General features: G+C 32.2%; 1 protein-coding gene across 9 annotated transcripts in view; it reads right to left on the reverse strand.

Annotated features, from left to right (window-relative positions):
- The window catches only part of LOC143349064 (uncharacterized), a 179,375-nt gene that overhangs the window by 150,913 nt on the left and 8,867 nt on the right, over positions 1-19,595 (reverse strand). For 8 of the 9 annotated variants that reach the window (XR_013080862.1, XM_076779965.1, XM_076779964.1 and 5 more), the window contains exons 3-13: positions 19,144-19,336; positions 17,314-17,427; positions 16,201-16,375; positions 9,770-9,870; positions 9,494-9,703; positions 8,811-8,996; positions 6,107-6,221; positions 5,442-5,683; positions 5,261-5,383; positions 4,565-4,765; positions 3,911-4,119 (exon numbers count right to left, since the gene is read on the reverse strand). Coding sequence is in view for 8 of the 9 variants with exons in the window: in XM_076779965.1 (XP_076636080.1) it covers positions 3,911-4,119; positions 4,565-4,765; positions 5,261-5,383; positions 5,442-5,683; positions 6,107-6,221; positions 8,811-8,996; positions 9,494-9,703; positions 9,770-9,870; positions 16,201-16,375; positions 17,314-17,427; positions 19,144-19,336 (1,869 nt within the window). In the remaining variant the exon portion in view is untranslated. The remainder of the gene's footprint in view (positions 1-3,910; positions 4,120-4,564; positions 4,766-5,260; positions 5,384-5,441; positions 5,684-6,106; positions 6,222-8,810; positions 8,997-9,493; positions 9,704-9,769; positions 9,871-16,200; positions 16,376-17,313; positions 17,428-19,143; positions 19,337-19,595) is intronic. The other variant, XM_076779961.1, reaches the window with a different exon arrangement.

Consider the following 19,595-nt stretch of genomic DNA (forward strand, 5'->3'; position numbering starts at 1 on the left):
AAATTACCCTCCAAACTTTGACCTTGACAGTGCTAATTTGGAGACAAAAATTGAATGGTTTTTGACATCTGAGAAGAAAAGGGTTGAGTCGATGAAAAATTTTCAGAAATTTTTGAGTAAAATGCATTAAGTTTAAGGGGTGAAATTACCCTCCAAACTTTGACCTCGAAAGTTGTAACTAGGAAACTGTTATGGAAAAAATAATGGTTCGACAAAAATTGAGTGATTTTTGACATCTGAGAAGTAAATGTTTGAATCGATGAGACATTTTCAGAAATTTTTGAGTGAAATGCATTAAGTTTAAGGGGTGAAATTACACTACAAATTTTGACCTTGAAAGTTGTAACTAGGAAACTGTTATGGAAAAAATAATGCTTCGACAAAAATTGAGTGGTTTTTGATATTTGAGAAGCAAATGTTTGAATCGATGAGACATTTTCAGAAATTTTTGAGTGAAATGCTTTAAGTTTAAGGGGTGAAATTACCCTCCAAACTTTGACCTTGAAAGTGCAAATTTGGAGACAAAAATTGAATGGTTTTTGACATCTGAGAAGCAAATGTTTGAGTCGATGAAAAATTTTCAGAAATTTTTGAGTGAAATGCATTAAGTTTAAGGGGTGAAATTACCCTCCAAATTTTGACCTTGAAAGTTGTAACTAGGAAACTGTTATAGAGGAAAAAATGGTTCGATAAAAATTGAGTGGTTTTTGATATTTGAGAAGAAAAGGTTTGAGTCGACGAAAAATTTTCAGAAATTTTTGAGTGAAATGCTTTAAGTTTAAGGGGTGTAACCACCCTCCAAATTTTGACCTTGAAAGTGGTAACTAGGAAACTGTTATAGAAAAAATAATGGTTCGACAAAAATTGAGTGGTTTTTGATATTTGAGAAGCAAATGTTTGAATCGATGAAAAATTTTCAGAAATTTTTGAGTAAAATGCATTAAGTTTAAGGGGTGAAATTACCCTCCAAACTTTGACCTTGACAATGCTAACTTGGAGATTGTTAGAGATAGAAAAAATAATGTTTCGACAAAAATTGAGTACTTTTTGATACTTGAAAAGTAAATGTTTGAATCGATGAAAAATTTTCAAAAATTTTTGACTGAAATGCATTAAGTTTAAGGGGTGAAATTACCCTCCAAACTTTGACCTTGACAGTACTAACTTGGAGACTGTTAGAGATAGAGAAAAAAATGTTTCGAGAAAAATTGAGTGGTTTTTGATACTTCAGAAGTAAATATTTGAATTGACAAAAAATATTCAAAAATTTTTAATAGAAATGCATCAAATTTAAGGGGTGAAACCACCCCCCAAACTTTGACCTTGAAAGTGGTAACTAGGAAACTGTTATAGAGAAAAAAATGTTTGAATCGATGAAAAATTTTCAAAAGTCTCTAACAGATATGCATCAAATTTAAGGGGTGAAACCACCCCCCAAACATTAACCCTGAAAATGATAACTAGGACACTGTTACAAATAGAAAAAATAATGTTTCGACAAAAATTGAGTGGTTTTTGATACCTGAGTAAAAAAGGTTTGAATCGATGAAAAATTTTTGAAAATTTTTAACAGAAATGCATCAAATTTAAGGGGTGAAACCACCCTCCAAACTTTGACCTTGACAGTGTTAACTTGGAGACTGTTAGAGATAGAAAAAATAATGTTTCGACAAAAATTGAGTGGTTTTTGATATCTGAGAATAATATCTTTGAATCGACAAGAAATTTTCAAAAATGTTTTGTTAACTAAATTTCAATAAACAAACTAAGATTTGACATTTTAACGTGGACGTTTAAAAGTCGGATTTAAAATGGGAATTGTTGGAGCGTAGTAGATTTACACACGAATTGCGATGAATTGGGGAGGAATAGAAATGTTCAATTTACGAATCATGTCTAGGGTTCATGTAAAGAATCATCACTGTAGATTAGGAACTGTTGGAGAATATCAAATTTACACACGAATTGCGACGAATTGGGTTAGATATAAATGTTCAATTTACGAATCATGTCTAGGGTTCATGTAAAGAATCATTACTGTAGATTAGGAACTGTTGGAGAATATCAAATTTACACACCAATCGCGACGAATTGGGATAGATATAAATGTTCAATTTACGAATCATGTCTGAGGCTCATTTTAAGAATTAGTATATTATTATATCATGTCTAAGGCTCATTTAAAGAATTATTATATTACTGCAGATTGGAATCTGTTGGAAGATATTAGATTTATATACCAATCGCGACGAATTGGGGAGGAATAGAAATGTTCAATTTACGAATCATGTCTAAGGCTCATTTAAAGAATTATTACTGTAGATTGGGAACTGTTGGAAGATATTAAATTTATACACCAATCACGATGAATTGGGGAGGAATAGAAATGTTCAATTTACGAATCATGTCTAGGGTTCATGTAAAGAATCATTACTGTAGATTAGGAACTGTTAGAGAATAGCAAATTCATACACGAATTGCGACGAATTAAGATAGATATAAATGTTCAACTTACGAATCATGTCTAAGGCTCATTTAAAGAATTATTACTGCAAATTGGGAACTGTTGGAGCATAGCAAATTCACACACGAATTGCGACGAATTAAAATAGATATAAATGTTCAATTTACGAATCATGTCTAAGGTTCATTTAAAGAATTATTACTGCAAATTGGGAACTGTTGGAAGATATTAGATTTACACACCAATCACGTCGAATTGGGGAAGAATAAAAATGTTCAATTTACGAATCATATTTAAGGCTCATTTAAAGAATCATAACTGTAGATTAGGAACTCTTGCAGCATTGCAAATTTACACACACATTGCGACAAATTGGGATAGATATAAATGTTCAATTTACGCATCATATCTAGAATTCCTTTAAAGAATCATCACTGTAGATTAGAAACTGTTGGAGCATAGCAAATTTACACACGAATTGCGACGAATTAAGATAGATATAAATGTTCAATTTACGAATCATGTCTAAGGTTCATTTAAAGAATCATCACTGTATATTAGAAACTGTTGGAGCATAGCAAATTTACACACGAATTGCGACGAATTAAGATAGATATGAATGTTCAATTTACGAATCATGTCTAAGTTTCATTTAAAGAATTATTACTGCAAATTGGGAACTGTTGGCGCATAGTAGATTTACACACCAATCACGTCGAATTGGGAAAGTATAAAAATGTTCAACTTACGAATCATATCTAGAATTCATTTAAAGAATCATCACTGTAGATTAAAAACTGTTGGAGCATAGCAAATTTACACACGAATTGCAACAAATTGGGGAGGAATAGAAATGTTCAATTTACGAATCATGTCTAGGGTTCATTTAAAGAATTATTACTGCAAATGGGGAACTGTTGGAGCATAGTAGATTTACACACCAATCACGTCGAATTGGGAAAGAATAAAAATGTTCAATTTACGAATCATGTCTAAGGCTCATTTAAAGAATCATCACTGTAGATTCGAAACTGTCAGAGCATATCAAATTCCCACACGAATCACGACGAATTAAGATAGATACAAATGTTCAATTTACGAATCACGTCTGATTCTCATTTTAAGAATCATCACTATACCTCTCTTCACTAATTGAATTAACATTCGCAATTCATACTTCCAAACAAAATTTAAAAAAAAACATTCCCCAAATAACTTTCATAACAATAAAATAATAATAATTAAAACGATCCCCAAAACGTGATTCGTAAAATGAACATTTCTATCCGTCCCAATTGCAGTGATCCCCTTTGAAGCCAGTGAAGTATAAAATGTTTCGTGGGCCTTCAGCTTGAAAATGACCCAATTTCTAAAATTGTTTTTTTGTTAACATAAACCAACACCAATAATATCTTTTAAAACGCCTCTAATCTTAGTCGTACTTGCCGTTGATGGCACAGGGGTTCCTTCAATCTGGTCCTCAGAAGGCGACCAAGCCGTACCATTCGGCCTACTTCCAGGAGAAGCTTCTCTCGATTGCCCAAGATGTCTCTGATCTCCGCCCTGGCTCGCGACTCTGCCACCAGATCCTCCACTTTCGACGATCGACGCAAGCAACCCACTGTCTCGATCAGATCGCATAATTTCGTGCAGTGCTTCGAACAATAAATTCAAAATAAACACCACTCTACAACAAATAAAACCTACTTAAACCAACACTTAAACTCACTTAAAAATCTGTTATTTGTGGCAAATTTTGAAAAATACTGCTCGTAAGTTGCAAATGTTTCTATTGTATAATAAAATAGAGGCCAAAATAAGACGAAAATCAAGAATATCAATTTGTCATTTGAGGCTCCGTTAAAAAGTTATTAACGTTTAAAGTTTCCCGCGTAGAACGGCGCGCGCCGATCAGCTACGTTTGAACTTTAAACGTTAATAACTTTTTAACGAAGCCTCCATCGACGAATTGGTATTCTTCATTTTCGTCTTATTTTGGTCTCTAGAATCCGCCAGTAAAAGCTGAGTTGCTGATCTTTTCAAAAAAAATTTCGAACGTTTCACGAGAAATGAAATCGAAGTTATACAAACGATGGTCACCGTGCGTACATCTTCGACGCTTCTGTGAAACACTGCGCACACTCTCAGTCTGGTTAACTGTTCCTGACCGACTGATCGAAGCTGCTTCCAAGCTTGACGAAGCCTCGAGAAGAGCGTCGCGTTGCTCTCCAGAGCCAGTCTGCAAGATAATCTCAACACTCGAGCACCGTTCACTAATTGGCAACCATAGTCGTACGTTCCCTGGAAATTCAAACGCCATAAAACTCTTATCAATCATATCCTTTTCACTATTTCTCGTTTTTCTCATTTTTCGGGGTCAAGGACGAACTTTTCGAACATTTTTGCAATTTCTATAGATTCTCCATCAAAAAACGCGTAATTTGCTTTTTTAAACATTAAAATCGCCCCATCCGTTCAAAAGTTATGACGTTTTAAAGATTCGCAAGAAAGTTTGGGGCAACATTTCTGGCTCGAAATTATAATAATTTTTTTCTCGAAACTGGGTAGGAATTCGGGGGTACATATAATGAACAAAAATGATTAAAAAGGACTCCTGTAACCGAAAATATTTTTTCCAGAACGATTCGACATATTTTTATTTTTCGCCAAAACGCCGGAATTCAACTTTGAACGTTAATAACTTTCAAACGAAGCCTCAATCGAGAAAATTTTATTCTTCATTTTCGTCTTATTTTGGTCCCCAGAATCCCCCATTAAAATTTTTCCCTAGCACACCTTGGCAGTTTCTTGAAACGACTGATGCTCCTCCTTCTGCGATTGTATTTCGAGGGCGTTGCACCCAATTTCCATGTGATTCTTCAAAAGCACGTCGTACAGGTCGTTCAGCCATTTGATAGCCTGCGAAATTTATTTTGTCACATATTTCGTTAAAAAAACTGTGTCGTCGCGGTGTCACCTGTTCAGCGTCGCTTTCGTAAGTGTAAATCAAAGCGATCTGTTTCAACGACAGTTTCTGCAATTCGACGCTGTCGTTGAAGATATTTTTCCTGGCATTCGTTGCATCCAAAATATCTCGAACGTTCACTATATCTTCGCCATAATCGACCTGCACGTCCCGACCGAGGGCGTCCTTCACAGGCATCGAGAGTATGTCAGATAATTTTTCACCCTCTTTCACCAACTCACACTCCAACGTTTCTGAAAATATATCGCCATTTTTTTTATAATTTTCAAAGTGTGTTCGACGACCGTGGGAGAAATTTTAATGGCGGATTCTAGAGACCAAAATAAGACGAAAATGAAGAATAGTAATTTGTTGATTGAGGCTTCGTTAAAAAGTTATTAACGTTTGAAGTTCCGTTTGTGGAGCGACGCGCTCCGAAGAGCTACGTACGAACTTTAAACGTTAATAACTTTTTAACGGAGCCTTAATTAACAAATTACTATTCTTCATTTTCGTCTTATTTTGGTCTCTAGAATCCGTTAGTAAAATTTTTCCCAGGGGTGACTAAATATTTTGTATTTTACAATTGTTTTTGAATTTTTTAATATCAAAGTGCATCAGAGGAGGTGTAATATTAATATGCAATTATTGAAACAATAAAATCTGTAAATTGTTACCGAGAATCGCTTGACTCTGCTCCAACTTCAAAAGGTACCCAGCAGCCTGAGAAAAATCGTGAGTTCTGTTGCCCATTACCAATTTGTCGAACACGTCGCTCGTTTTGTCAAAATACTGAAACAAAAGAAACGAAAGTAGGTCTATTTTATGATTAATAATCACCAAAAAATAAAATTCCCAACTTTATTTTCAAACACTTCAGGGGTGACTTTTTTTCTATTAGTCAGATTCTTATTTGTCACCACAACGTCGTGAAATTTGGGCATTTAACCCTAATCGTACCACGTTTTTTTAATGAACTATACCTCGATGTGACTGTCAATCATTTGTGAGAATCATGAGAATAATTAAAATTTTATTGCTTTGTTTATAATTTAAATTCATTTATTTATTCAAACAAGAAATGTATTTTTCGATTTCGAATTATATAAAAGGATTCAAGAATTCAAAATTCAAATGTGAGTCAGAATTTGGGAGAAATTTTAATGGGAGATTCTGGAGACCAAAATAAGACGAAAATGAAGAATAGTAATTTCTTAATTAAGGCTTCGTTAAAAAGTTATTAACGTTTAAAGTTCGTACGTAGCTGATCGGAGCACGTCGCCCCACAAACGGAACTTTAAACGCCAATAACTTTTTAACGAAGCCTTAATCAACAAATTGTTATTCTTGATTTTCGACTTATTTTGGTCTCTAGAAATTAAAAAAATTTTTTTTTCGTCAAATTGTCGACTTTTCTTAAAAATTCGTTTTTCATTTTTAGTAATTTTGTTTGACGCCTGACAGAAAAGTTGTTTAATACTTTTTTGTAGGTTGACATGAGGTTTATATTAGAAAAAAGTTTCATTGAAATATATTGACTTTTGTAGGAGTTATGGACGTTAGAAAATTGGACCATTTTTATGGGGGGTTTTTCATTTTACATTTTTCATTTTTCATTTTCATTTTTCATTTCGTAGACTGTTAAAGATAATTGGATAACAAATTGTTGGTCGATTTAAGTATCTTTTTTCAAGCAAAACGTTAATATTTTTGCAAAAAATGGGCAAAATTCTTATCTAGATAAAAATTTCGAAAAATCAAGAAGCAACAATTAAAAGAATTAACCAAATAGAATTCGTATTAGGGGATGAAGGAATTATTTTGTTAAATTTTTAAATCGAACCAACTCTCCCTTCTTATCTAGATAAAAATTTCGAATAATCAAGAAGCAACAATTAAAAAAATTAACCAAATAGAATTCGTATTAGATTAAAAAATTTTTATAATATAATTGAATAGACAAATTGTTGGTCGATTCAAGTAACTTTTTTCCAGTAAAACGTTAATATTTTTGCGAAAAATGGGCAAAATTCTTATCTAGATAAAAATTTCGAATAATCAAGAAGCAACAATACGTAAAAGAATAATTGTCAACTTTCTCCAATTTCGAAAATAACATTCATAGGGGATTCTGGAGACCAAAATAAGACGAAAATGAAGAATACCAATTTGTTGATTGAGGCTTCGTTAAAAAGTTATTAACGTTTAAAGTTCCGCCTGTAGAATCACTGTCGTGCGCGCGCAGCTCAGATTGGCGCTCCACAAACGGAACTTTAAACGCTAATAACTTTTTAACGAAGCCTCCATCAACAAATTGTTATTCTTGATTTTCGTTTTATTTTGGTCTCTAGAAATTAAAAAAATTTTTTTTTCGTCAAATTGTCGACTTTTCTTAAAAATTCGTTTTCCATTTTTAGTAATTTTGTTTGACGCCTGACAGAAAAGTTGTTTAATACTTTTTTGTAGGCTGACATGAGCTTTATATTAGAAAAAAGTTTCATTGAAATATATTTACTATTGTAGGAGTTATGGACGTTAGAAAATTGGATCATTTTTATGGGGGGTTTTTCATTTTACATTTTTCATTTTTCATTTTCATTTTTCATTTCGTAGACTGTTAAAGATAATTGGATAACAAATTGTTGGTCGATTTAAGTATCTTTTTTCTAGCAAAACGTTAATACTTTTGCAAAAAATGGGCAAAATTCTTATCTAGATAAAAATTTCGAAAAATCAAGAAGCAACAATTAAAAGAATTAACCAAATAAAATTCATATTAGGGGATGAAGGAATTATTTTGTTAAATTTTTAAATCGAACCAACTCTCCCTTCTTATCTAGATAAAAATTTCGAATAATCAAGAAGCAACAATTAAAAAAATTAACCAAATAGAATTCGTATTAGATTAAAAAATTTTTATAATATAATTGAATAGACAAATTGTTGGTCGATCCAAGTAACTTTTCCAGCAAAACGTTAATATTTTTGCAAAAAATGGGCAAAATTCTTATCTAGATAAAAATTTCGAATAGTCAAGAAGCAACAATACGTAAAAGAATAATTGTCAACTTTCTCCAATTTCGAAAATAACATTCATAGGGGATTCTAGGGACCAAAATAAGACGAAAATGAAGAATACCAATTTGTTGATTGAGGCTTCGTTCAAAAGTTATTAACGTTTAAAGTTCCGCCTGTAGAACCACTGTCGTGCGCGCGCAGCTCAGATTGGCGCTCCACAAACGGAACTTTAAACGCTAATAACTTTTCAACGAAGCCTCAATCAACAAATTGGTATTCTTCATTTTCGTCTTATTTTGGTCTCTAGAATCCGTCATTAAAATTTTTTCTCAAAGTGATAAAATTTTCTGTATTTTTGACTACCTCGGAAACCAGCCTGAAGAACCTTTGTGAGGTGATTAATACGTTTCGTCGCCTCTCGAGTCTGGTCGCGAAACTCCTGCACACGAAATCCATGAAGTCTCTTTGGGATTTCAGGTCTTCGGACAAACGTGTGCTTGGCAAACTGTCGATCTTGTGCAACAATTCTGCGTATCGACCATACGTCTCCTGTAATCAACACTAACTTCAATAAAGGTAATGAAAGAATATTTTTTTCAAGTCAATTTAATATTCTCTACATTCTTACTATTTTTCTAAATTTTTCTGGTTATTTATACAAACACTTCTTTTTTGGAAAATTTCAATTGTCTAATTTGAAACTTAATATTTATTCATTCATAATTTTTATTTCAATAATTGGTAAGATAATAATTCTATTTTAAAGCACCATTTCCAAGTCCTTCAATTACAAAAAATTATCATAAATTTAAAAAAAAAAAATATATTCCATCATTCAAACAAATAGATTGTATCATTTAATATTAAAATCCCTAATCAATTGATTTAAGTATCAATTTTTAAAACAAAAACCAATATGGCGACACTCTTCCTCCCAAAATGATGTGCACCTCAATATTAACACTTATATTGTTATTTATTATTATTATTTATGAATAATAATTGAGTTTATTCTATGTAGAATAATTTTATTTATTGTTTGTTACCCTGCACTCCAATTCTAGCTCTTCGTGGCGCCTTCGAAACTCCTCAGAGGACGAGACATCGAACCCAACCTGGCAACAAGAATTCAACATGGCGTCAGCTGGCCCAAGGATCCAGTCGGTAACGCAGGACACTCCCTTTTCCAGATCGCCGATTACCCTGGCGGTGTCCAAGTTCCTCTCCATTTCTGACCAGGAATTCTCGATGTCCACCTAAACAACAGGAAACCACGTTAAATTTATGTAAATTTCAAATGAAATTTCCAACGCTGGAAGCACCTTTTTCAGCTCGATGGAGTCGATCAGCTCGTGGATTCCTTTCGTGGTGTCCAACGCGTCCTTTCTTGACTCTCTACTCAACGAACTCACTAAATTTCTACCTGGAAAAGACAGTAACAATAAATATCTTCACATCATGACAGTTTGGTGTCAATATTTTGAGGTTAGAAATTAATTTAACGCCCCATCTTTGATAATATATTTCGTATACAAATTAATTGAATTGTAACTAGCAATTCGAGTGCAATTAATTATTCCTAGCATGTGTTTTTATTTGAACTAATTCCCCCAGAAAGTACTAGATAATCTAATATGAGAGGTTATGTGAGATTGCGTATTATTTTGTTTGTTTTACCCTGGAATTATTTAAATTATTCAGAAAGATATTAGAATTGAAATTTCAATTGTAATTAGATGATTAAGATTTGTGAACCTAACCAAAAAAGCAAGAAATTTGGGGGTAAATAACCTTATTTACGAAACTGAAGAATTGAAATTTCATCAGTTGTAATTAGATGATTAAGATTTGTGAACCTAACCAAAAAAGCAAGAAATTTGGGGGACAAATAACCTTATTTACGAAACTGAAGAATTGAAATTTCATCAATTGTAATTAGATGATTAAGATTTGTGAACCTAACCAAAAAAACAAGAAATTTGGGGGCAAATAACCTTATTTACGAAACTGAAGAATTGAAATTTCATCGATTGTAATTAGATGATTAAGATTTGTGAACCTAACCAAAAAAAGCAAGAAATTTGGGGGCAAATAACCTTATTTACGAAACTGAAGAATTGAAATTTCATCAATTGAAATTAGATGTTTAAGATTTGTGAACCTAACCAAAAAAAAGCAAGAAATTTGGGGGCAAATAACCTTATTTACGAAACTGAAGAATTGAAATTTCATCGATTGTAATTAGATGATTAAGATTTGTGAACCTAACCAAAAAAAACAAGAAATTTGGGGGCAAATAACCTTATTTACGAAACTGAAGAATTGAAATTTCATCAATTGTAATTAGATGATTAAGATTTGTAAACCTAACCAAAAAAAGCAAGAAATTTGGGGGTAAATAACCTTATTTACGAAACTGAAGAATTGAAATTTCATCGATTGTAATTAGATGATTAAGATTTGTGAACCTAACCAAAAAAGCAAGAAATTTGGGGGCAAATAACCTTATTTACGAAACTGAAGAATTGAAATTTCATCAATTGTAATTAGATGATTAAGATTTGTGAACCTAACCAAAAAAAGCAAGAAATTTGGGGGCAAATAACCTTATTTACGAAACTGAAGAATTGAAATTTCATCGATTGTAATTAGATGATTAAGATTTGTGAACCTAACCAAAAAAAACAAGAAATTTGGGGGCAAATAACCTTATTTACGAAACTGAAGAATTGAAATTTCATCAATTGTAATTAGATGATTAAGATTTGTAAACCTAACCAAAAAAAGCAAGAAATTTGGGGGTAAATAACCTTATTTACGAAACTGAAGAATTGAAATTTCATCGATTGTAATTAGATGATTAAGATTTGTGAACCTAACCAAAAAAACACAAGAAATTTGGGGGTAAATAACCTTATTTACGAAACTGAAGAATTGAAATTTCATCAATTGTAATTAGATGATTAAGATTTGTGAACCTAACCAAAAAAAGCAAGAAATTTGGGGGCAAATAACCTTATTTACGAAACTGAAGAATTGAAATTTCATCAATTGTAATTAGATGATTAAGATTTGTGAACCTAACCAAAAAAGCAAGAAATTTGGGGGCAAATAACCTTATTTACGAAACTGAAGAATTGAAATTTCATCGATTGTAATTAGATGATTAAGATTTGTGAACCTAACCAAAAAAAGCAAGAAATTTGGGGGCAAATAACCTTATTTACGAAACTGAAGAATTGAAATTTCATCGATTGTAATTAGATGATTAAGATTTGTGAACCTAACCAAAAAAGCAAGAAATTTGGGGGCAAATAACCTTATTTACGAAACTGAAGAATTGAAATTTCATCAATTGTAATTAGATGATTAAGATTTGTGAACCTAACCAAAAAAGCAAGGAATTTGGAGGCAAATAACCTTATTTACGAAACTGAAGAATTGAAATTTCATCAATTGTAATTAGATGATTAAGATTTGTGAACCTAACCAAAAAAAGCAAGAAATTCGGGGGCAAATATCTTTATTTATCAAACATAACCTCCATTTAGCTATCTATGGGTATTTTCTATGGGAAGACGAGAAAATAAGTGACATGAGAGTTTCATTGTCTGTAGTCAGTGTTTTTACATCGCGATCACGTTCGTTTCACGAGGAATGATCATGCTCGACATCCGGTTGAGCCGGCTAAGCCGGTTTCTCAATTTTTCCAGACACTCTAGCGAGTGTCTAGCTTCCTTGTACGACTGGTTCGATCGCTCGTGCCCTGGCGAAGCAGGAAATTGAACTGCTTCCCGCGCTCGCCGCCAGAGGGCTCGCTTTCTCACAAGCGCTCCCTCCGTTGCTATATACAGGGTGTTTGGAAAACCCTGGGAGAAATTTTAATGGGGGATTTTAGACGAAAATGAAGAATACTAATTTGTTGATGGAGGGTTCGTTAGAAAGTTATTAACAATTAAATTAAAAAATTTGAAATCATTCTGGAAAAAATATTTTTAGTTTGAGGGGTCAATTATAAGCATTTTTGGTCAAATGACATACCATCGAAATCCTAACCATTTTCGAGAAAAAAATTCGTTAACGAAAATATAACGTCTGATCATGAATGAATGATTACCCTGAAATTTCGTGTGTTTCAAATCGTTCTGAAAAAAATATTTTTAGTTGCAGTGGGCAATTGCAAGCATTTTTGTTTATTATATATATCCCCGAAATCCTAACCATTTTAGAGAAAAAAATTCGTTAACGAAAATATAACGTCTGATCATGAATGAATGATTCCTCTGAAATTTCGTGTGCTTCAAATCGTTCTGAAAAAAATATTTTTAGTTGCAGTGGGCTATTGGAAGCATTTTTGTTTATTATATATATCCCCGAAATCCTACGCATTTTCGAGAAAAAAATTCCTTAACGAAAATATAATTTCAGGCCAGAAATTTCCGAAATTCGAATCTTTAAAAAGTCATAACTTCTGAACGGATTGGACGATTTTAATGTTCAAAAAGCCAAACGACGCGTATTTTAGTGTAGAATATATAGAAATTCTAACAATATTGAAAAAGTTGTCCTTTAACCCCGTAAAGTTAGGAAAACCCCATAAAAATGGTCCAATTTTCAAACAGCCATAACTCCTGCAATAGTCAATATATTTCAATGAAACTTTTTTCTAATTTAAAGCTCATAGGTACCTACAAAAAAGTATTATAAAACTTTCTTGTAGGATGTCAAACAAAATTATTAAAAATGAAAAACTAATTTTTAAGGAACATCGACAGGGGGTAGGTTCCTAAATTTTTCAGCGACAGTAAAAAAATTCAAATCGTTTTGGAAAAATTATTTACGATTTCGAGGGTCAATTACAATCATTTTTTATGAATACACATACCACCGAAATCCTACGCATTTTCGAGAAAAAAATTAGTTAACGAAAATATAACGTCTGATCATGAATGAATGATTCCCCTGAAATTTCGTGTGTTTCAAATCGTTCTGAAAAAAATATTTTTAATTACAGTGGGCTATTGCAAGCATTTTTGTTTATTATATATATCCCCGAAATCCTACGCATTCTCGAGAAAAAAATTCTTTAATAAAAATATGATTCCAGGCCAGAAATTTCCGAAAATTTCATGCGAATCTTTAAAAAGTCATAACTTCTGAACGGATTGGACGATTTTAATGTTTAAAAAGCCAAATGACGCGTATTTTAGTGTAGAATATATAGAAATTCTAACAATATTGAAAAAGTTGTCCTTTAACCCCGTAAAGTTAGGAAAACCCCATAAAAATGGTCCAATTTTCAAACAGCCATAACTCCTGCAATAGTCAATATATTTCAATGAAACTTTTTTCTAATTTAAAGCTCATAGGTACCTACAAAAAAGTATTATAAAACTTTCTTGTAGGATGTCAAACAAAATTATTAAAAATGAAAAACTAATTTTTAAGGAACATCGACAGGGGGTAGGTTCCTAAATTTTTCAGCGACAGTAAAAAAATTCAAATCGTTTTGGAAAAATTATTTACGATTTCGGGGGTCAATTACAATCATTTTTTATGAATACACATACCACCGAAATCCTACGCATTTTCGAGAAAAAAATTTGTTAACGAAAATATAACGTCTGATCATGAATGAATGATTCCCCTGAAATTTCGTGTGCTTCAAATCGTTCTGAAAAAATTATTTTTAGTTGCAGTGGGCTATTGCAAGCATTTTTGTTTATTATACATACCCCCGAAATCCTACGCATTTTCGAGAAAAAAATTCCTTAACGAAAATATAATTTCAGGCCAGAAATTTCCGAAATTCGAATCTTTAAAAAGTCATAACTTCTGAACGGATTGGACGATTTTAATGTTCAAAAAGGCAAACAACGCGTATTTTAGTGTAGAATATATAGAAATTCTAACAATATTGAAAAAGTTGTCCTTTAACCCCGTAAAGTTAGGAAAATCCCATAAAAATGGTCCAATTTTCAAACAGCCCTAACTCCTACAATAGTCAATATATTTCAATGAAACTTTTTTCTAATTTAAAGCTCAAAGGTACCTACAAAAAAGTATTATAAAACTTTCTTGTAGGATGTCAAACAAAATTACTAAAAATGAAAAACTAATAAATAAGAAAAATCGACGAGGGGTAGGTTTCTAAATTTTACAGCGACAGTAAAAAAATTCAAATCGTTTTGGAAAAATTATTTACGATTTCGAGGGTCAATTACAATCATTTTTTATGAATACACATACCACCGAAATCCTACGCATTTTCGAGAAAAAAATTCTTTAACGAAAATATAATGTCTGATCATGAATGAATGATTCCCCTGAAATTTCGTGTGCTACAAATCGTTCTGAAAAAAATATTTTTAGTTGCAGTGGGCTATTGCAAGCATTTTTGTTTATTATACATACCCCCGAAATCCTACGCATTCTCGAGAAAAAAATTCTTTAATGAAAATATGATTCCAGGCCAGAAATTTCCGAAAATTTCATGCGAATCTTTAAAAAGTCATAACTTCTGAACGGATTGCACGATTTTAATGTTCAAAAAGCCAAACGACGCGTATTTTAGTGTAGAATATATAGAAATTCTAACAATATTGAAAAAATTGTTTCTTGCCCCCGTAAAATGAGAAAACCCCCATAAAAATGGTCCAATTTTCAAACAGCTATAACTCTTGCAATAGTAAATATATTTCAATGAAACTTTTTTTTAAAGTAGAGACTCTAGGTACCTACAAAAAAGTATTATAAAACTTTCTTGTAGGATGTCAAACAAATTTATTAAAAATGAAAAACAAATTTTTAAGGAACATCGACAGGGGGTAGGTGCCTGAATTTTTCGACGAAAAAAAAATTTCAAATCGTTCTAAAAAAAATACTGATGGCTGTAGGGGTCAATTACAATTATTTTTGGTCATTATGCATATCCCCGAAATCCTACCCACTTTCGAAAAAAAAATTCGAGAAGGTGTGAAATTTTGTCGAGAAAATTAAAAAAAATTCAAATTGTTCTAAAAAAATTATTTTTGGTTGCAGAGGTATATTAGAATCATTTTTGGTCAATACATATACCCCAGAAATTTTACGTACTTTCAAGAAAAAAATTCTTCACCGAAAATCTAATGTGAGGCCAAAAATGGTACCTCGAAATTTCATGCGAATCTTTAAAAAGTCATAACTTCTGAACAGATTGGACGATTTTAATGTTCAAAAAGCCAAACGACGCGTATTTTAGTGTAGAATATATAGAAATTCTAACAATATTGAAAAAATTGTTTCTTGACCCCGTAAAATGAGAAAACCCCCATAAAAATGGTCCAATTTTCAAACAGCCATAACTCCTACAATAGTCAATATATTTCAATGAAACTTTTTTCTAACATAAAGCTCATAGGTACCTACAAAAAAGTATTAGACAACTTTTCTGTCAGGCGTCAAACAAAATTATTAAAAATAAAAAACTAATTTCCAAAAAAAATCGATAATTTGACGAAAAAAAAATTTCAAAAATTTCTAGAGGCCAAAATAAGACGAAAATCAAGAATAACAATTTTTTAATTGAGGCTTCGTTGAAAAGTTATTAACGTTCAAAGTTCCGTTTGTGGAGCGGCGCGCTCCGAAGAGCTACGTACGAACTTTAAACGTTAATAACTTTTTAACGAAGCCTCAATCAACAAATTACTATTCTTGATTTTCTTCTTATTTTGGTCTCTAGAATCAATTTCAGTCTAATTAAATCCTTGTTTACCTGACTGGAGAATGTGTCTTCCAACAGACGTTAATTTCGCGCTCATCTCCCAGTAGGTCTCCAGGTCCTCATCAGATTCTGACATCCGAAATGCATCCAAACTGATTAATCTTCGGTGCAAATCGTACATCCTCACCACGAGATCCGATGCATCCTTGCAGTAATCTTCCACTTTCTACAAAATCGTAAAAATCAATGTTTTTTGGAACACATAAAAATTCTAATAGAATTTCGTTGTTAATCAGAAATTAAATTGTTCTGTGGCTCGCCAGCAGAGGGCTACGCTCTCTCACAAGCACTCGAGCGCCCATTACGATATACAGGGTGTTCATTTAATATCTAAAACTCGCGCTTATTGGCGATAGATCTCTGTTTCAGTTACTAGCCACTTGAAACTGTAAAGTTCGACCAATCCTGGAGAAATTTTAATGTTAGATTCTGGGGACCAAAATAAGACGAAAATGAAGAATAGTAATTTGTTGATGGAGGCTTCGTTGAAAAGTTATTAACGTTTGAAGTTCAGACGTAGCTGGTCGGAGCGCGCCGCTGCACAAACGGAACTTTAAACGTAAATAACTTTTTAACGAAGCCTCAATCGACAAATTGGTATTCTTGATTTTTGGCTTATTTTGGTCCCCAGAATCCCCCATTAAAATTTCTCCCAAGGTTGACTGAACATCCTGATCTTCTCAATCATGCGTTAACACATTGACTGCCACAACTATACAATTCTTTACGAGACCAAAACTTCGATTTCAGACAAATTTAAGCTACATAACTTAAAATTTCCATTTCTTGTCATAACCTCACTAAAATCCATGGATTTTATTCAAATTTCAATTTTAACATTTCATCCTGAGAATTAATTGTTCTAATTCCATAGTAAAAAATCCTGTCATATATGGATGTCATGGCAGTCAAAGTGTCAAATGTCAGCTTGTCTTAATTAATATTTAGATATTTATTTAATAATAAAATATAATTATTTAATTATTAACTCTCCTCTTTTGTTTTCTTTTTTCTTGCTATCTCGTTTATTTACTTCCTCCATATACAGCAAGCTGACACTTTTTTTGTAATAATTAATAAAATTATTAATTAATTAACAATTACCACACGATTCTGGATCCACTCCGTGTGATCGTAGAGTTTGTTTCCAGCTAATTCGTACGGGAGTTGAGTGAAATCGACGTGAAGCTGGAGCCTCGACAGAGTGAGGTATGTTGGCTGAAAACAAACGAGAAGTATAAATTATGTAAATTATTAATTATGACAAGACCAACTTCTTTCAATGGTGGATTCTAGAGGCCAAAATAAGCCGAAAATGAAGAACACCAATTTGTTGATTGAGGCTCCGTTAAAAAGTTATTAATGTTTAAAGTTCTGTTTGTGGAGCGGCGTGCACCGATCAGCTACATACGAACTTTAAAAATTAATAACTTTTTAACGAAGCCTCCATCAACAAATTGTTATTCTTGATTTTCGTCTTATTTTGGTCTCTAGAAATTAAAAAAATTTTTTTTTCGTCAAATTGTCGACTTTTCTTAAAAATTCGGTTTCCATTTTTAGTAATTTTGTTTGACGCCTGACAGAAAAGTTGTTTAACACTTTTTTGTAGGTTGACATGAGCTTTATATTAGAAAAAAGTTTCATTGAAATATATTTACTTTTGTAGGAGTTATGGACGTTTGAAAATTGGACCATTTTTATGGGGGGTTTTTCGTTTTACATTTTTCATTTTTCATTTTCATTTTTCATTTCGTAGACTGTTAAAGATAATTGAATAACAAATTGTTGGTCGATTTAAGTATCTTTTTTCTAGCAAAACGTTAATATTTTTGCAAAATTGGGCAAAATTCTTATCTAGATAAAAATTTCGAAAAATCAAGAAGCAACAATTGAAAGAACCAAATAGAATTCGTATTAGGGGATGAAGGGATTATTTTGTTAAATTTTTAAATCGAACCAACTCTCCCTTCTTATCTAGATAAAAATTTCGAATAATCAAGGAGCAACAATTAAAAAAATTAACCAAATAGAATTCGTATTAGATTAAAAAATTTTTATAATATAATTGAATAAACAAATTGTTGGTCGATTCGAGTAACTTTTTTCCAGTAAAACGTTAATATTTTTGCAAAAAGTGAGCAAAATTCTTATCTAGATAAAAATTTCGAATAATCAAGAAGCAACAATACGTAAAAGAATAATTGTCAACTATCTTCAATTTCGAAAATAACATTCATAGGGGATTCTGGAGACCAAAATAAGACGAAAATGAAGAATACCAATTTGTTGATTGAGGCTTCGTTCAAAAGTTATTAACGTTTAAAGTTCCGCCTGTAGAACCACTGTCGTGCGCGCGCAGCTCAGATTGGCGCTCCACAAACGGAACTTTAAACGCTAATAACTTTTTAACGAAGCCTCCATCAACAAATTGGTATTCTTGATTTTCGTCTTATTTTGGTCTCTAGAAATTAAAAAAATTTTTCTTTCGTCAAATTGTCGACTTTTCTTAAAAATTCGTTTTCCATTTTTAGTAATTTTGTTTGACGCCTGACAGAAAAGTTGTTTAATACTTTTTTGTAGGTTGACATGAGCTTTATATTAGAAAAAAGTTTCATTGAAATATATTGACTATTGTAGGAGTTATGGACGTTTGAAAATTGGACCATTTTTATGGGGGGTTTTTCATTTTACATTTTTCATTTTTCATTTTCATTTTTTATTTCGTAGACTGTTAAAGATAATTGGATAACAAATTGTTGGTCGATTTAAGTATCTTTTTTCTAGCAAAACGTTAATATTTTTGCAAAATTGGGCAAAATTCTTATCTAGATAAAAATTTCGAATAATCAAGAAGCAACAATTGAAAGAACCAAATAGAATTCGTATTAGGGGATGAAGGAATTATTTTGTTAAATTTTTAAATCGAATACCAACCTCTCCCTCTTTGTGGGACCTGGTGCAACTGTCGACACGTTTGTCCCAGAAGCCCTCAGGACGAACTACGATCACTGAAGCGGCGGAGGGTCCCAAAAGCACCATAGACAACCTAATGCACGACCTTGCAACGCGCCACGCACCCTTTCGAGCGTCCACGATCAAAACCAACCCGTTTCTCTTCGTTTCCTCGCTGCAAATTGAACACTTCCAACACTAAATTCCATCGTAATTTACAGAATATTTGATCATCCCTGGGAGAAATTTTAATGGTGGATTCTGGAGACCAAAATAAGACGAAAATGAAGAATAACAATTTGTTGATTGAGGCTTCGTTGAAAAGTTATTAACGTTTAAAGTTACGTTTGTGGAGCGGCGAACTCCGATCAGCTACGTATGAACTTTAAACGTTAATAACTTTTTAACGAAGCCTTAATTAACAAATTGGTATT

The sequence above is a fragment of the Colletes latitarsis genome, chromosome 12 (assembly GCF_051014445.1).
Source record: "Colletes latitarsis isolate SP2378_abdomen chromosome 12, iyColLati1, whole genome shotgun sequence".
Taxonomy (NCBI): Eukaryota; Metazoa; Arthropoda; class Insecta; order Hymenoptera; family Colletidae; genus Colletes; species Colletes latitarsis.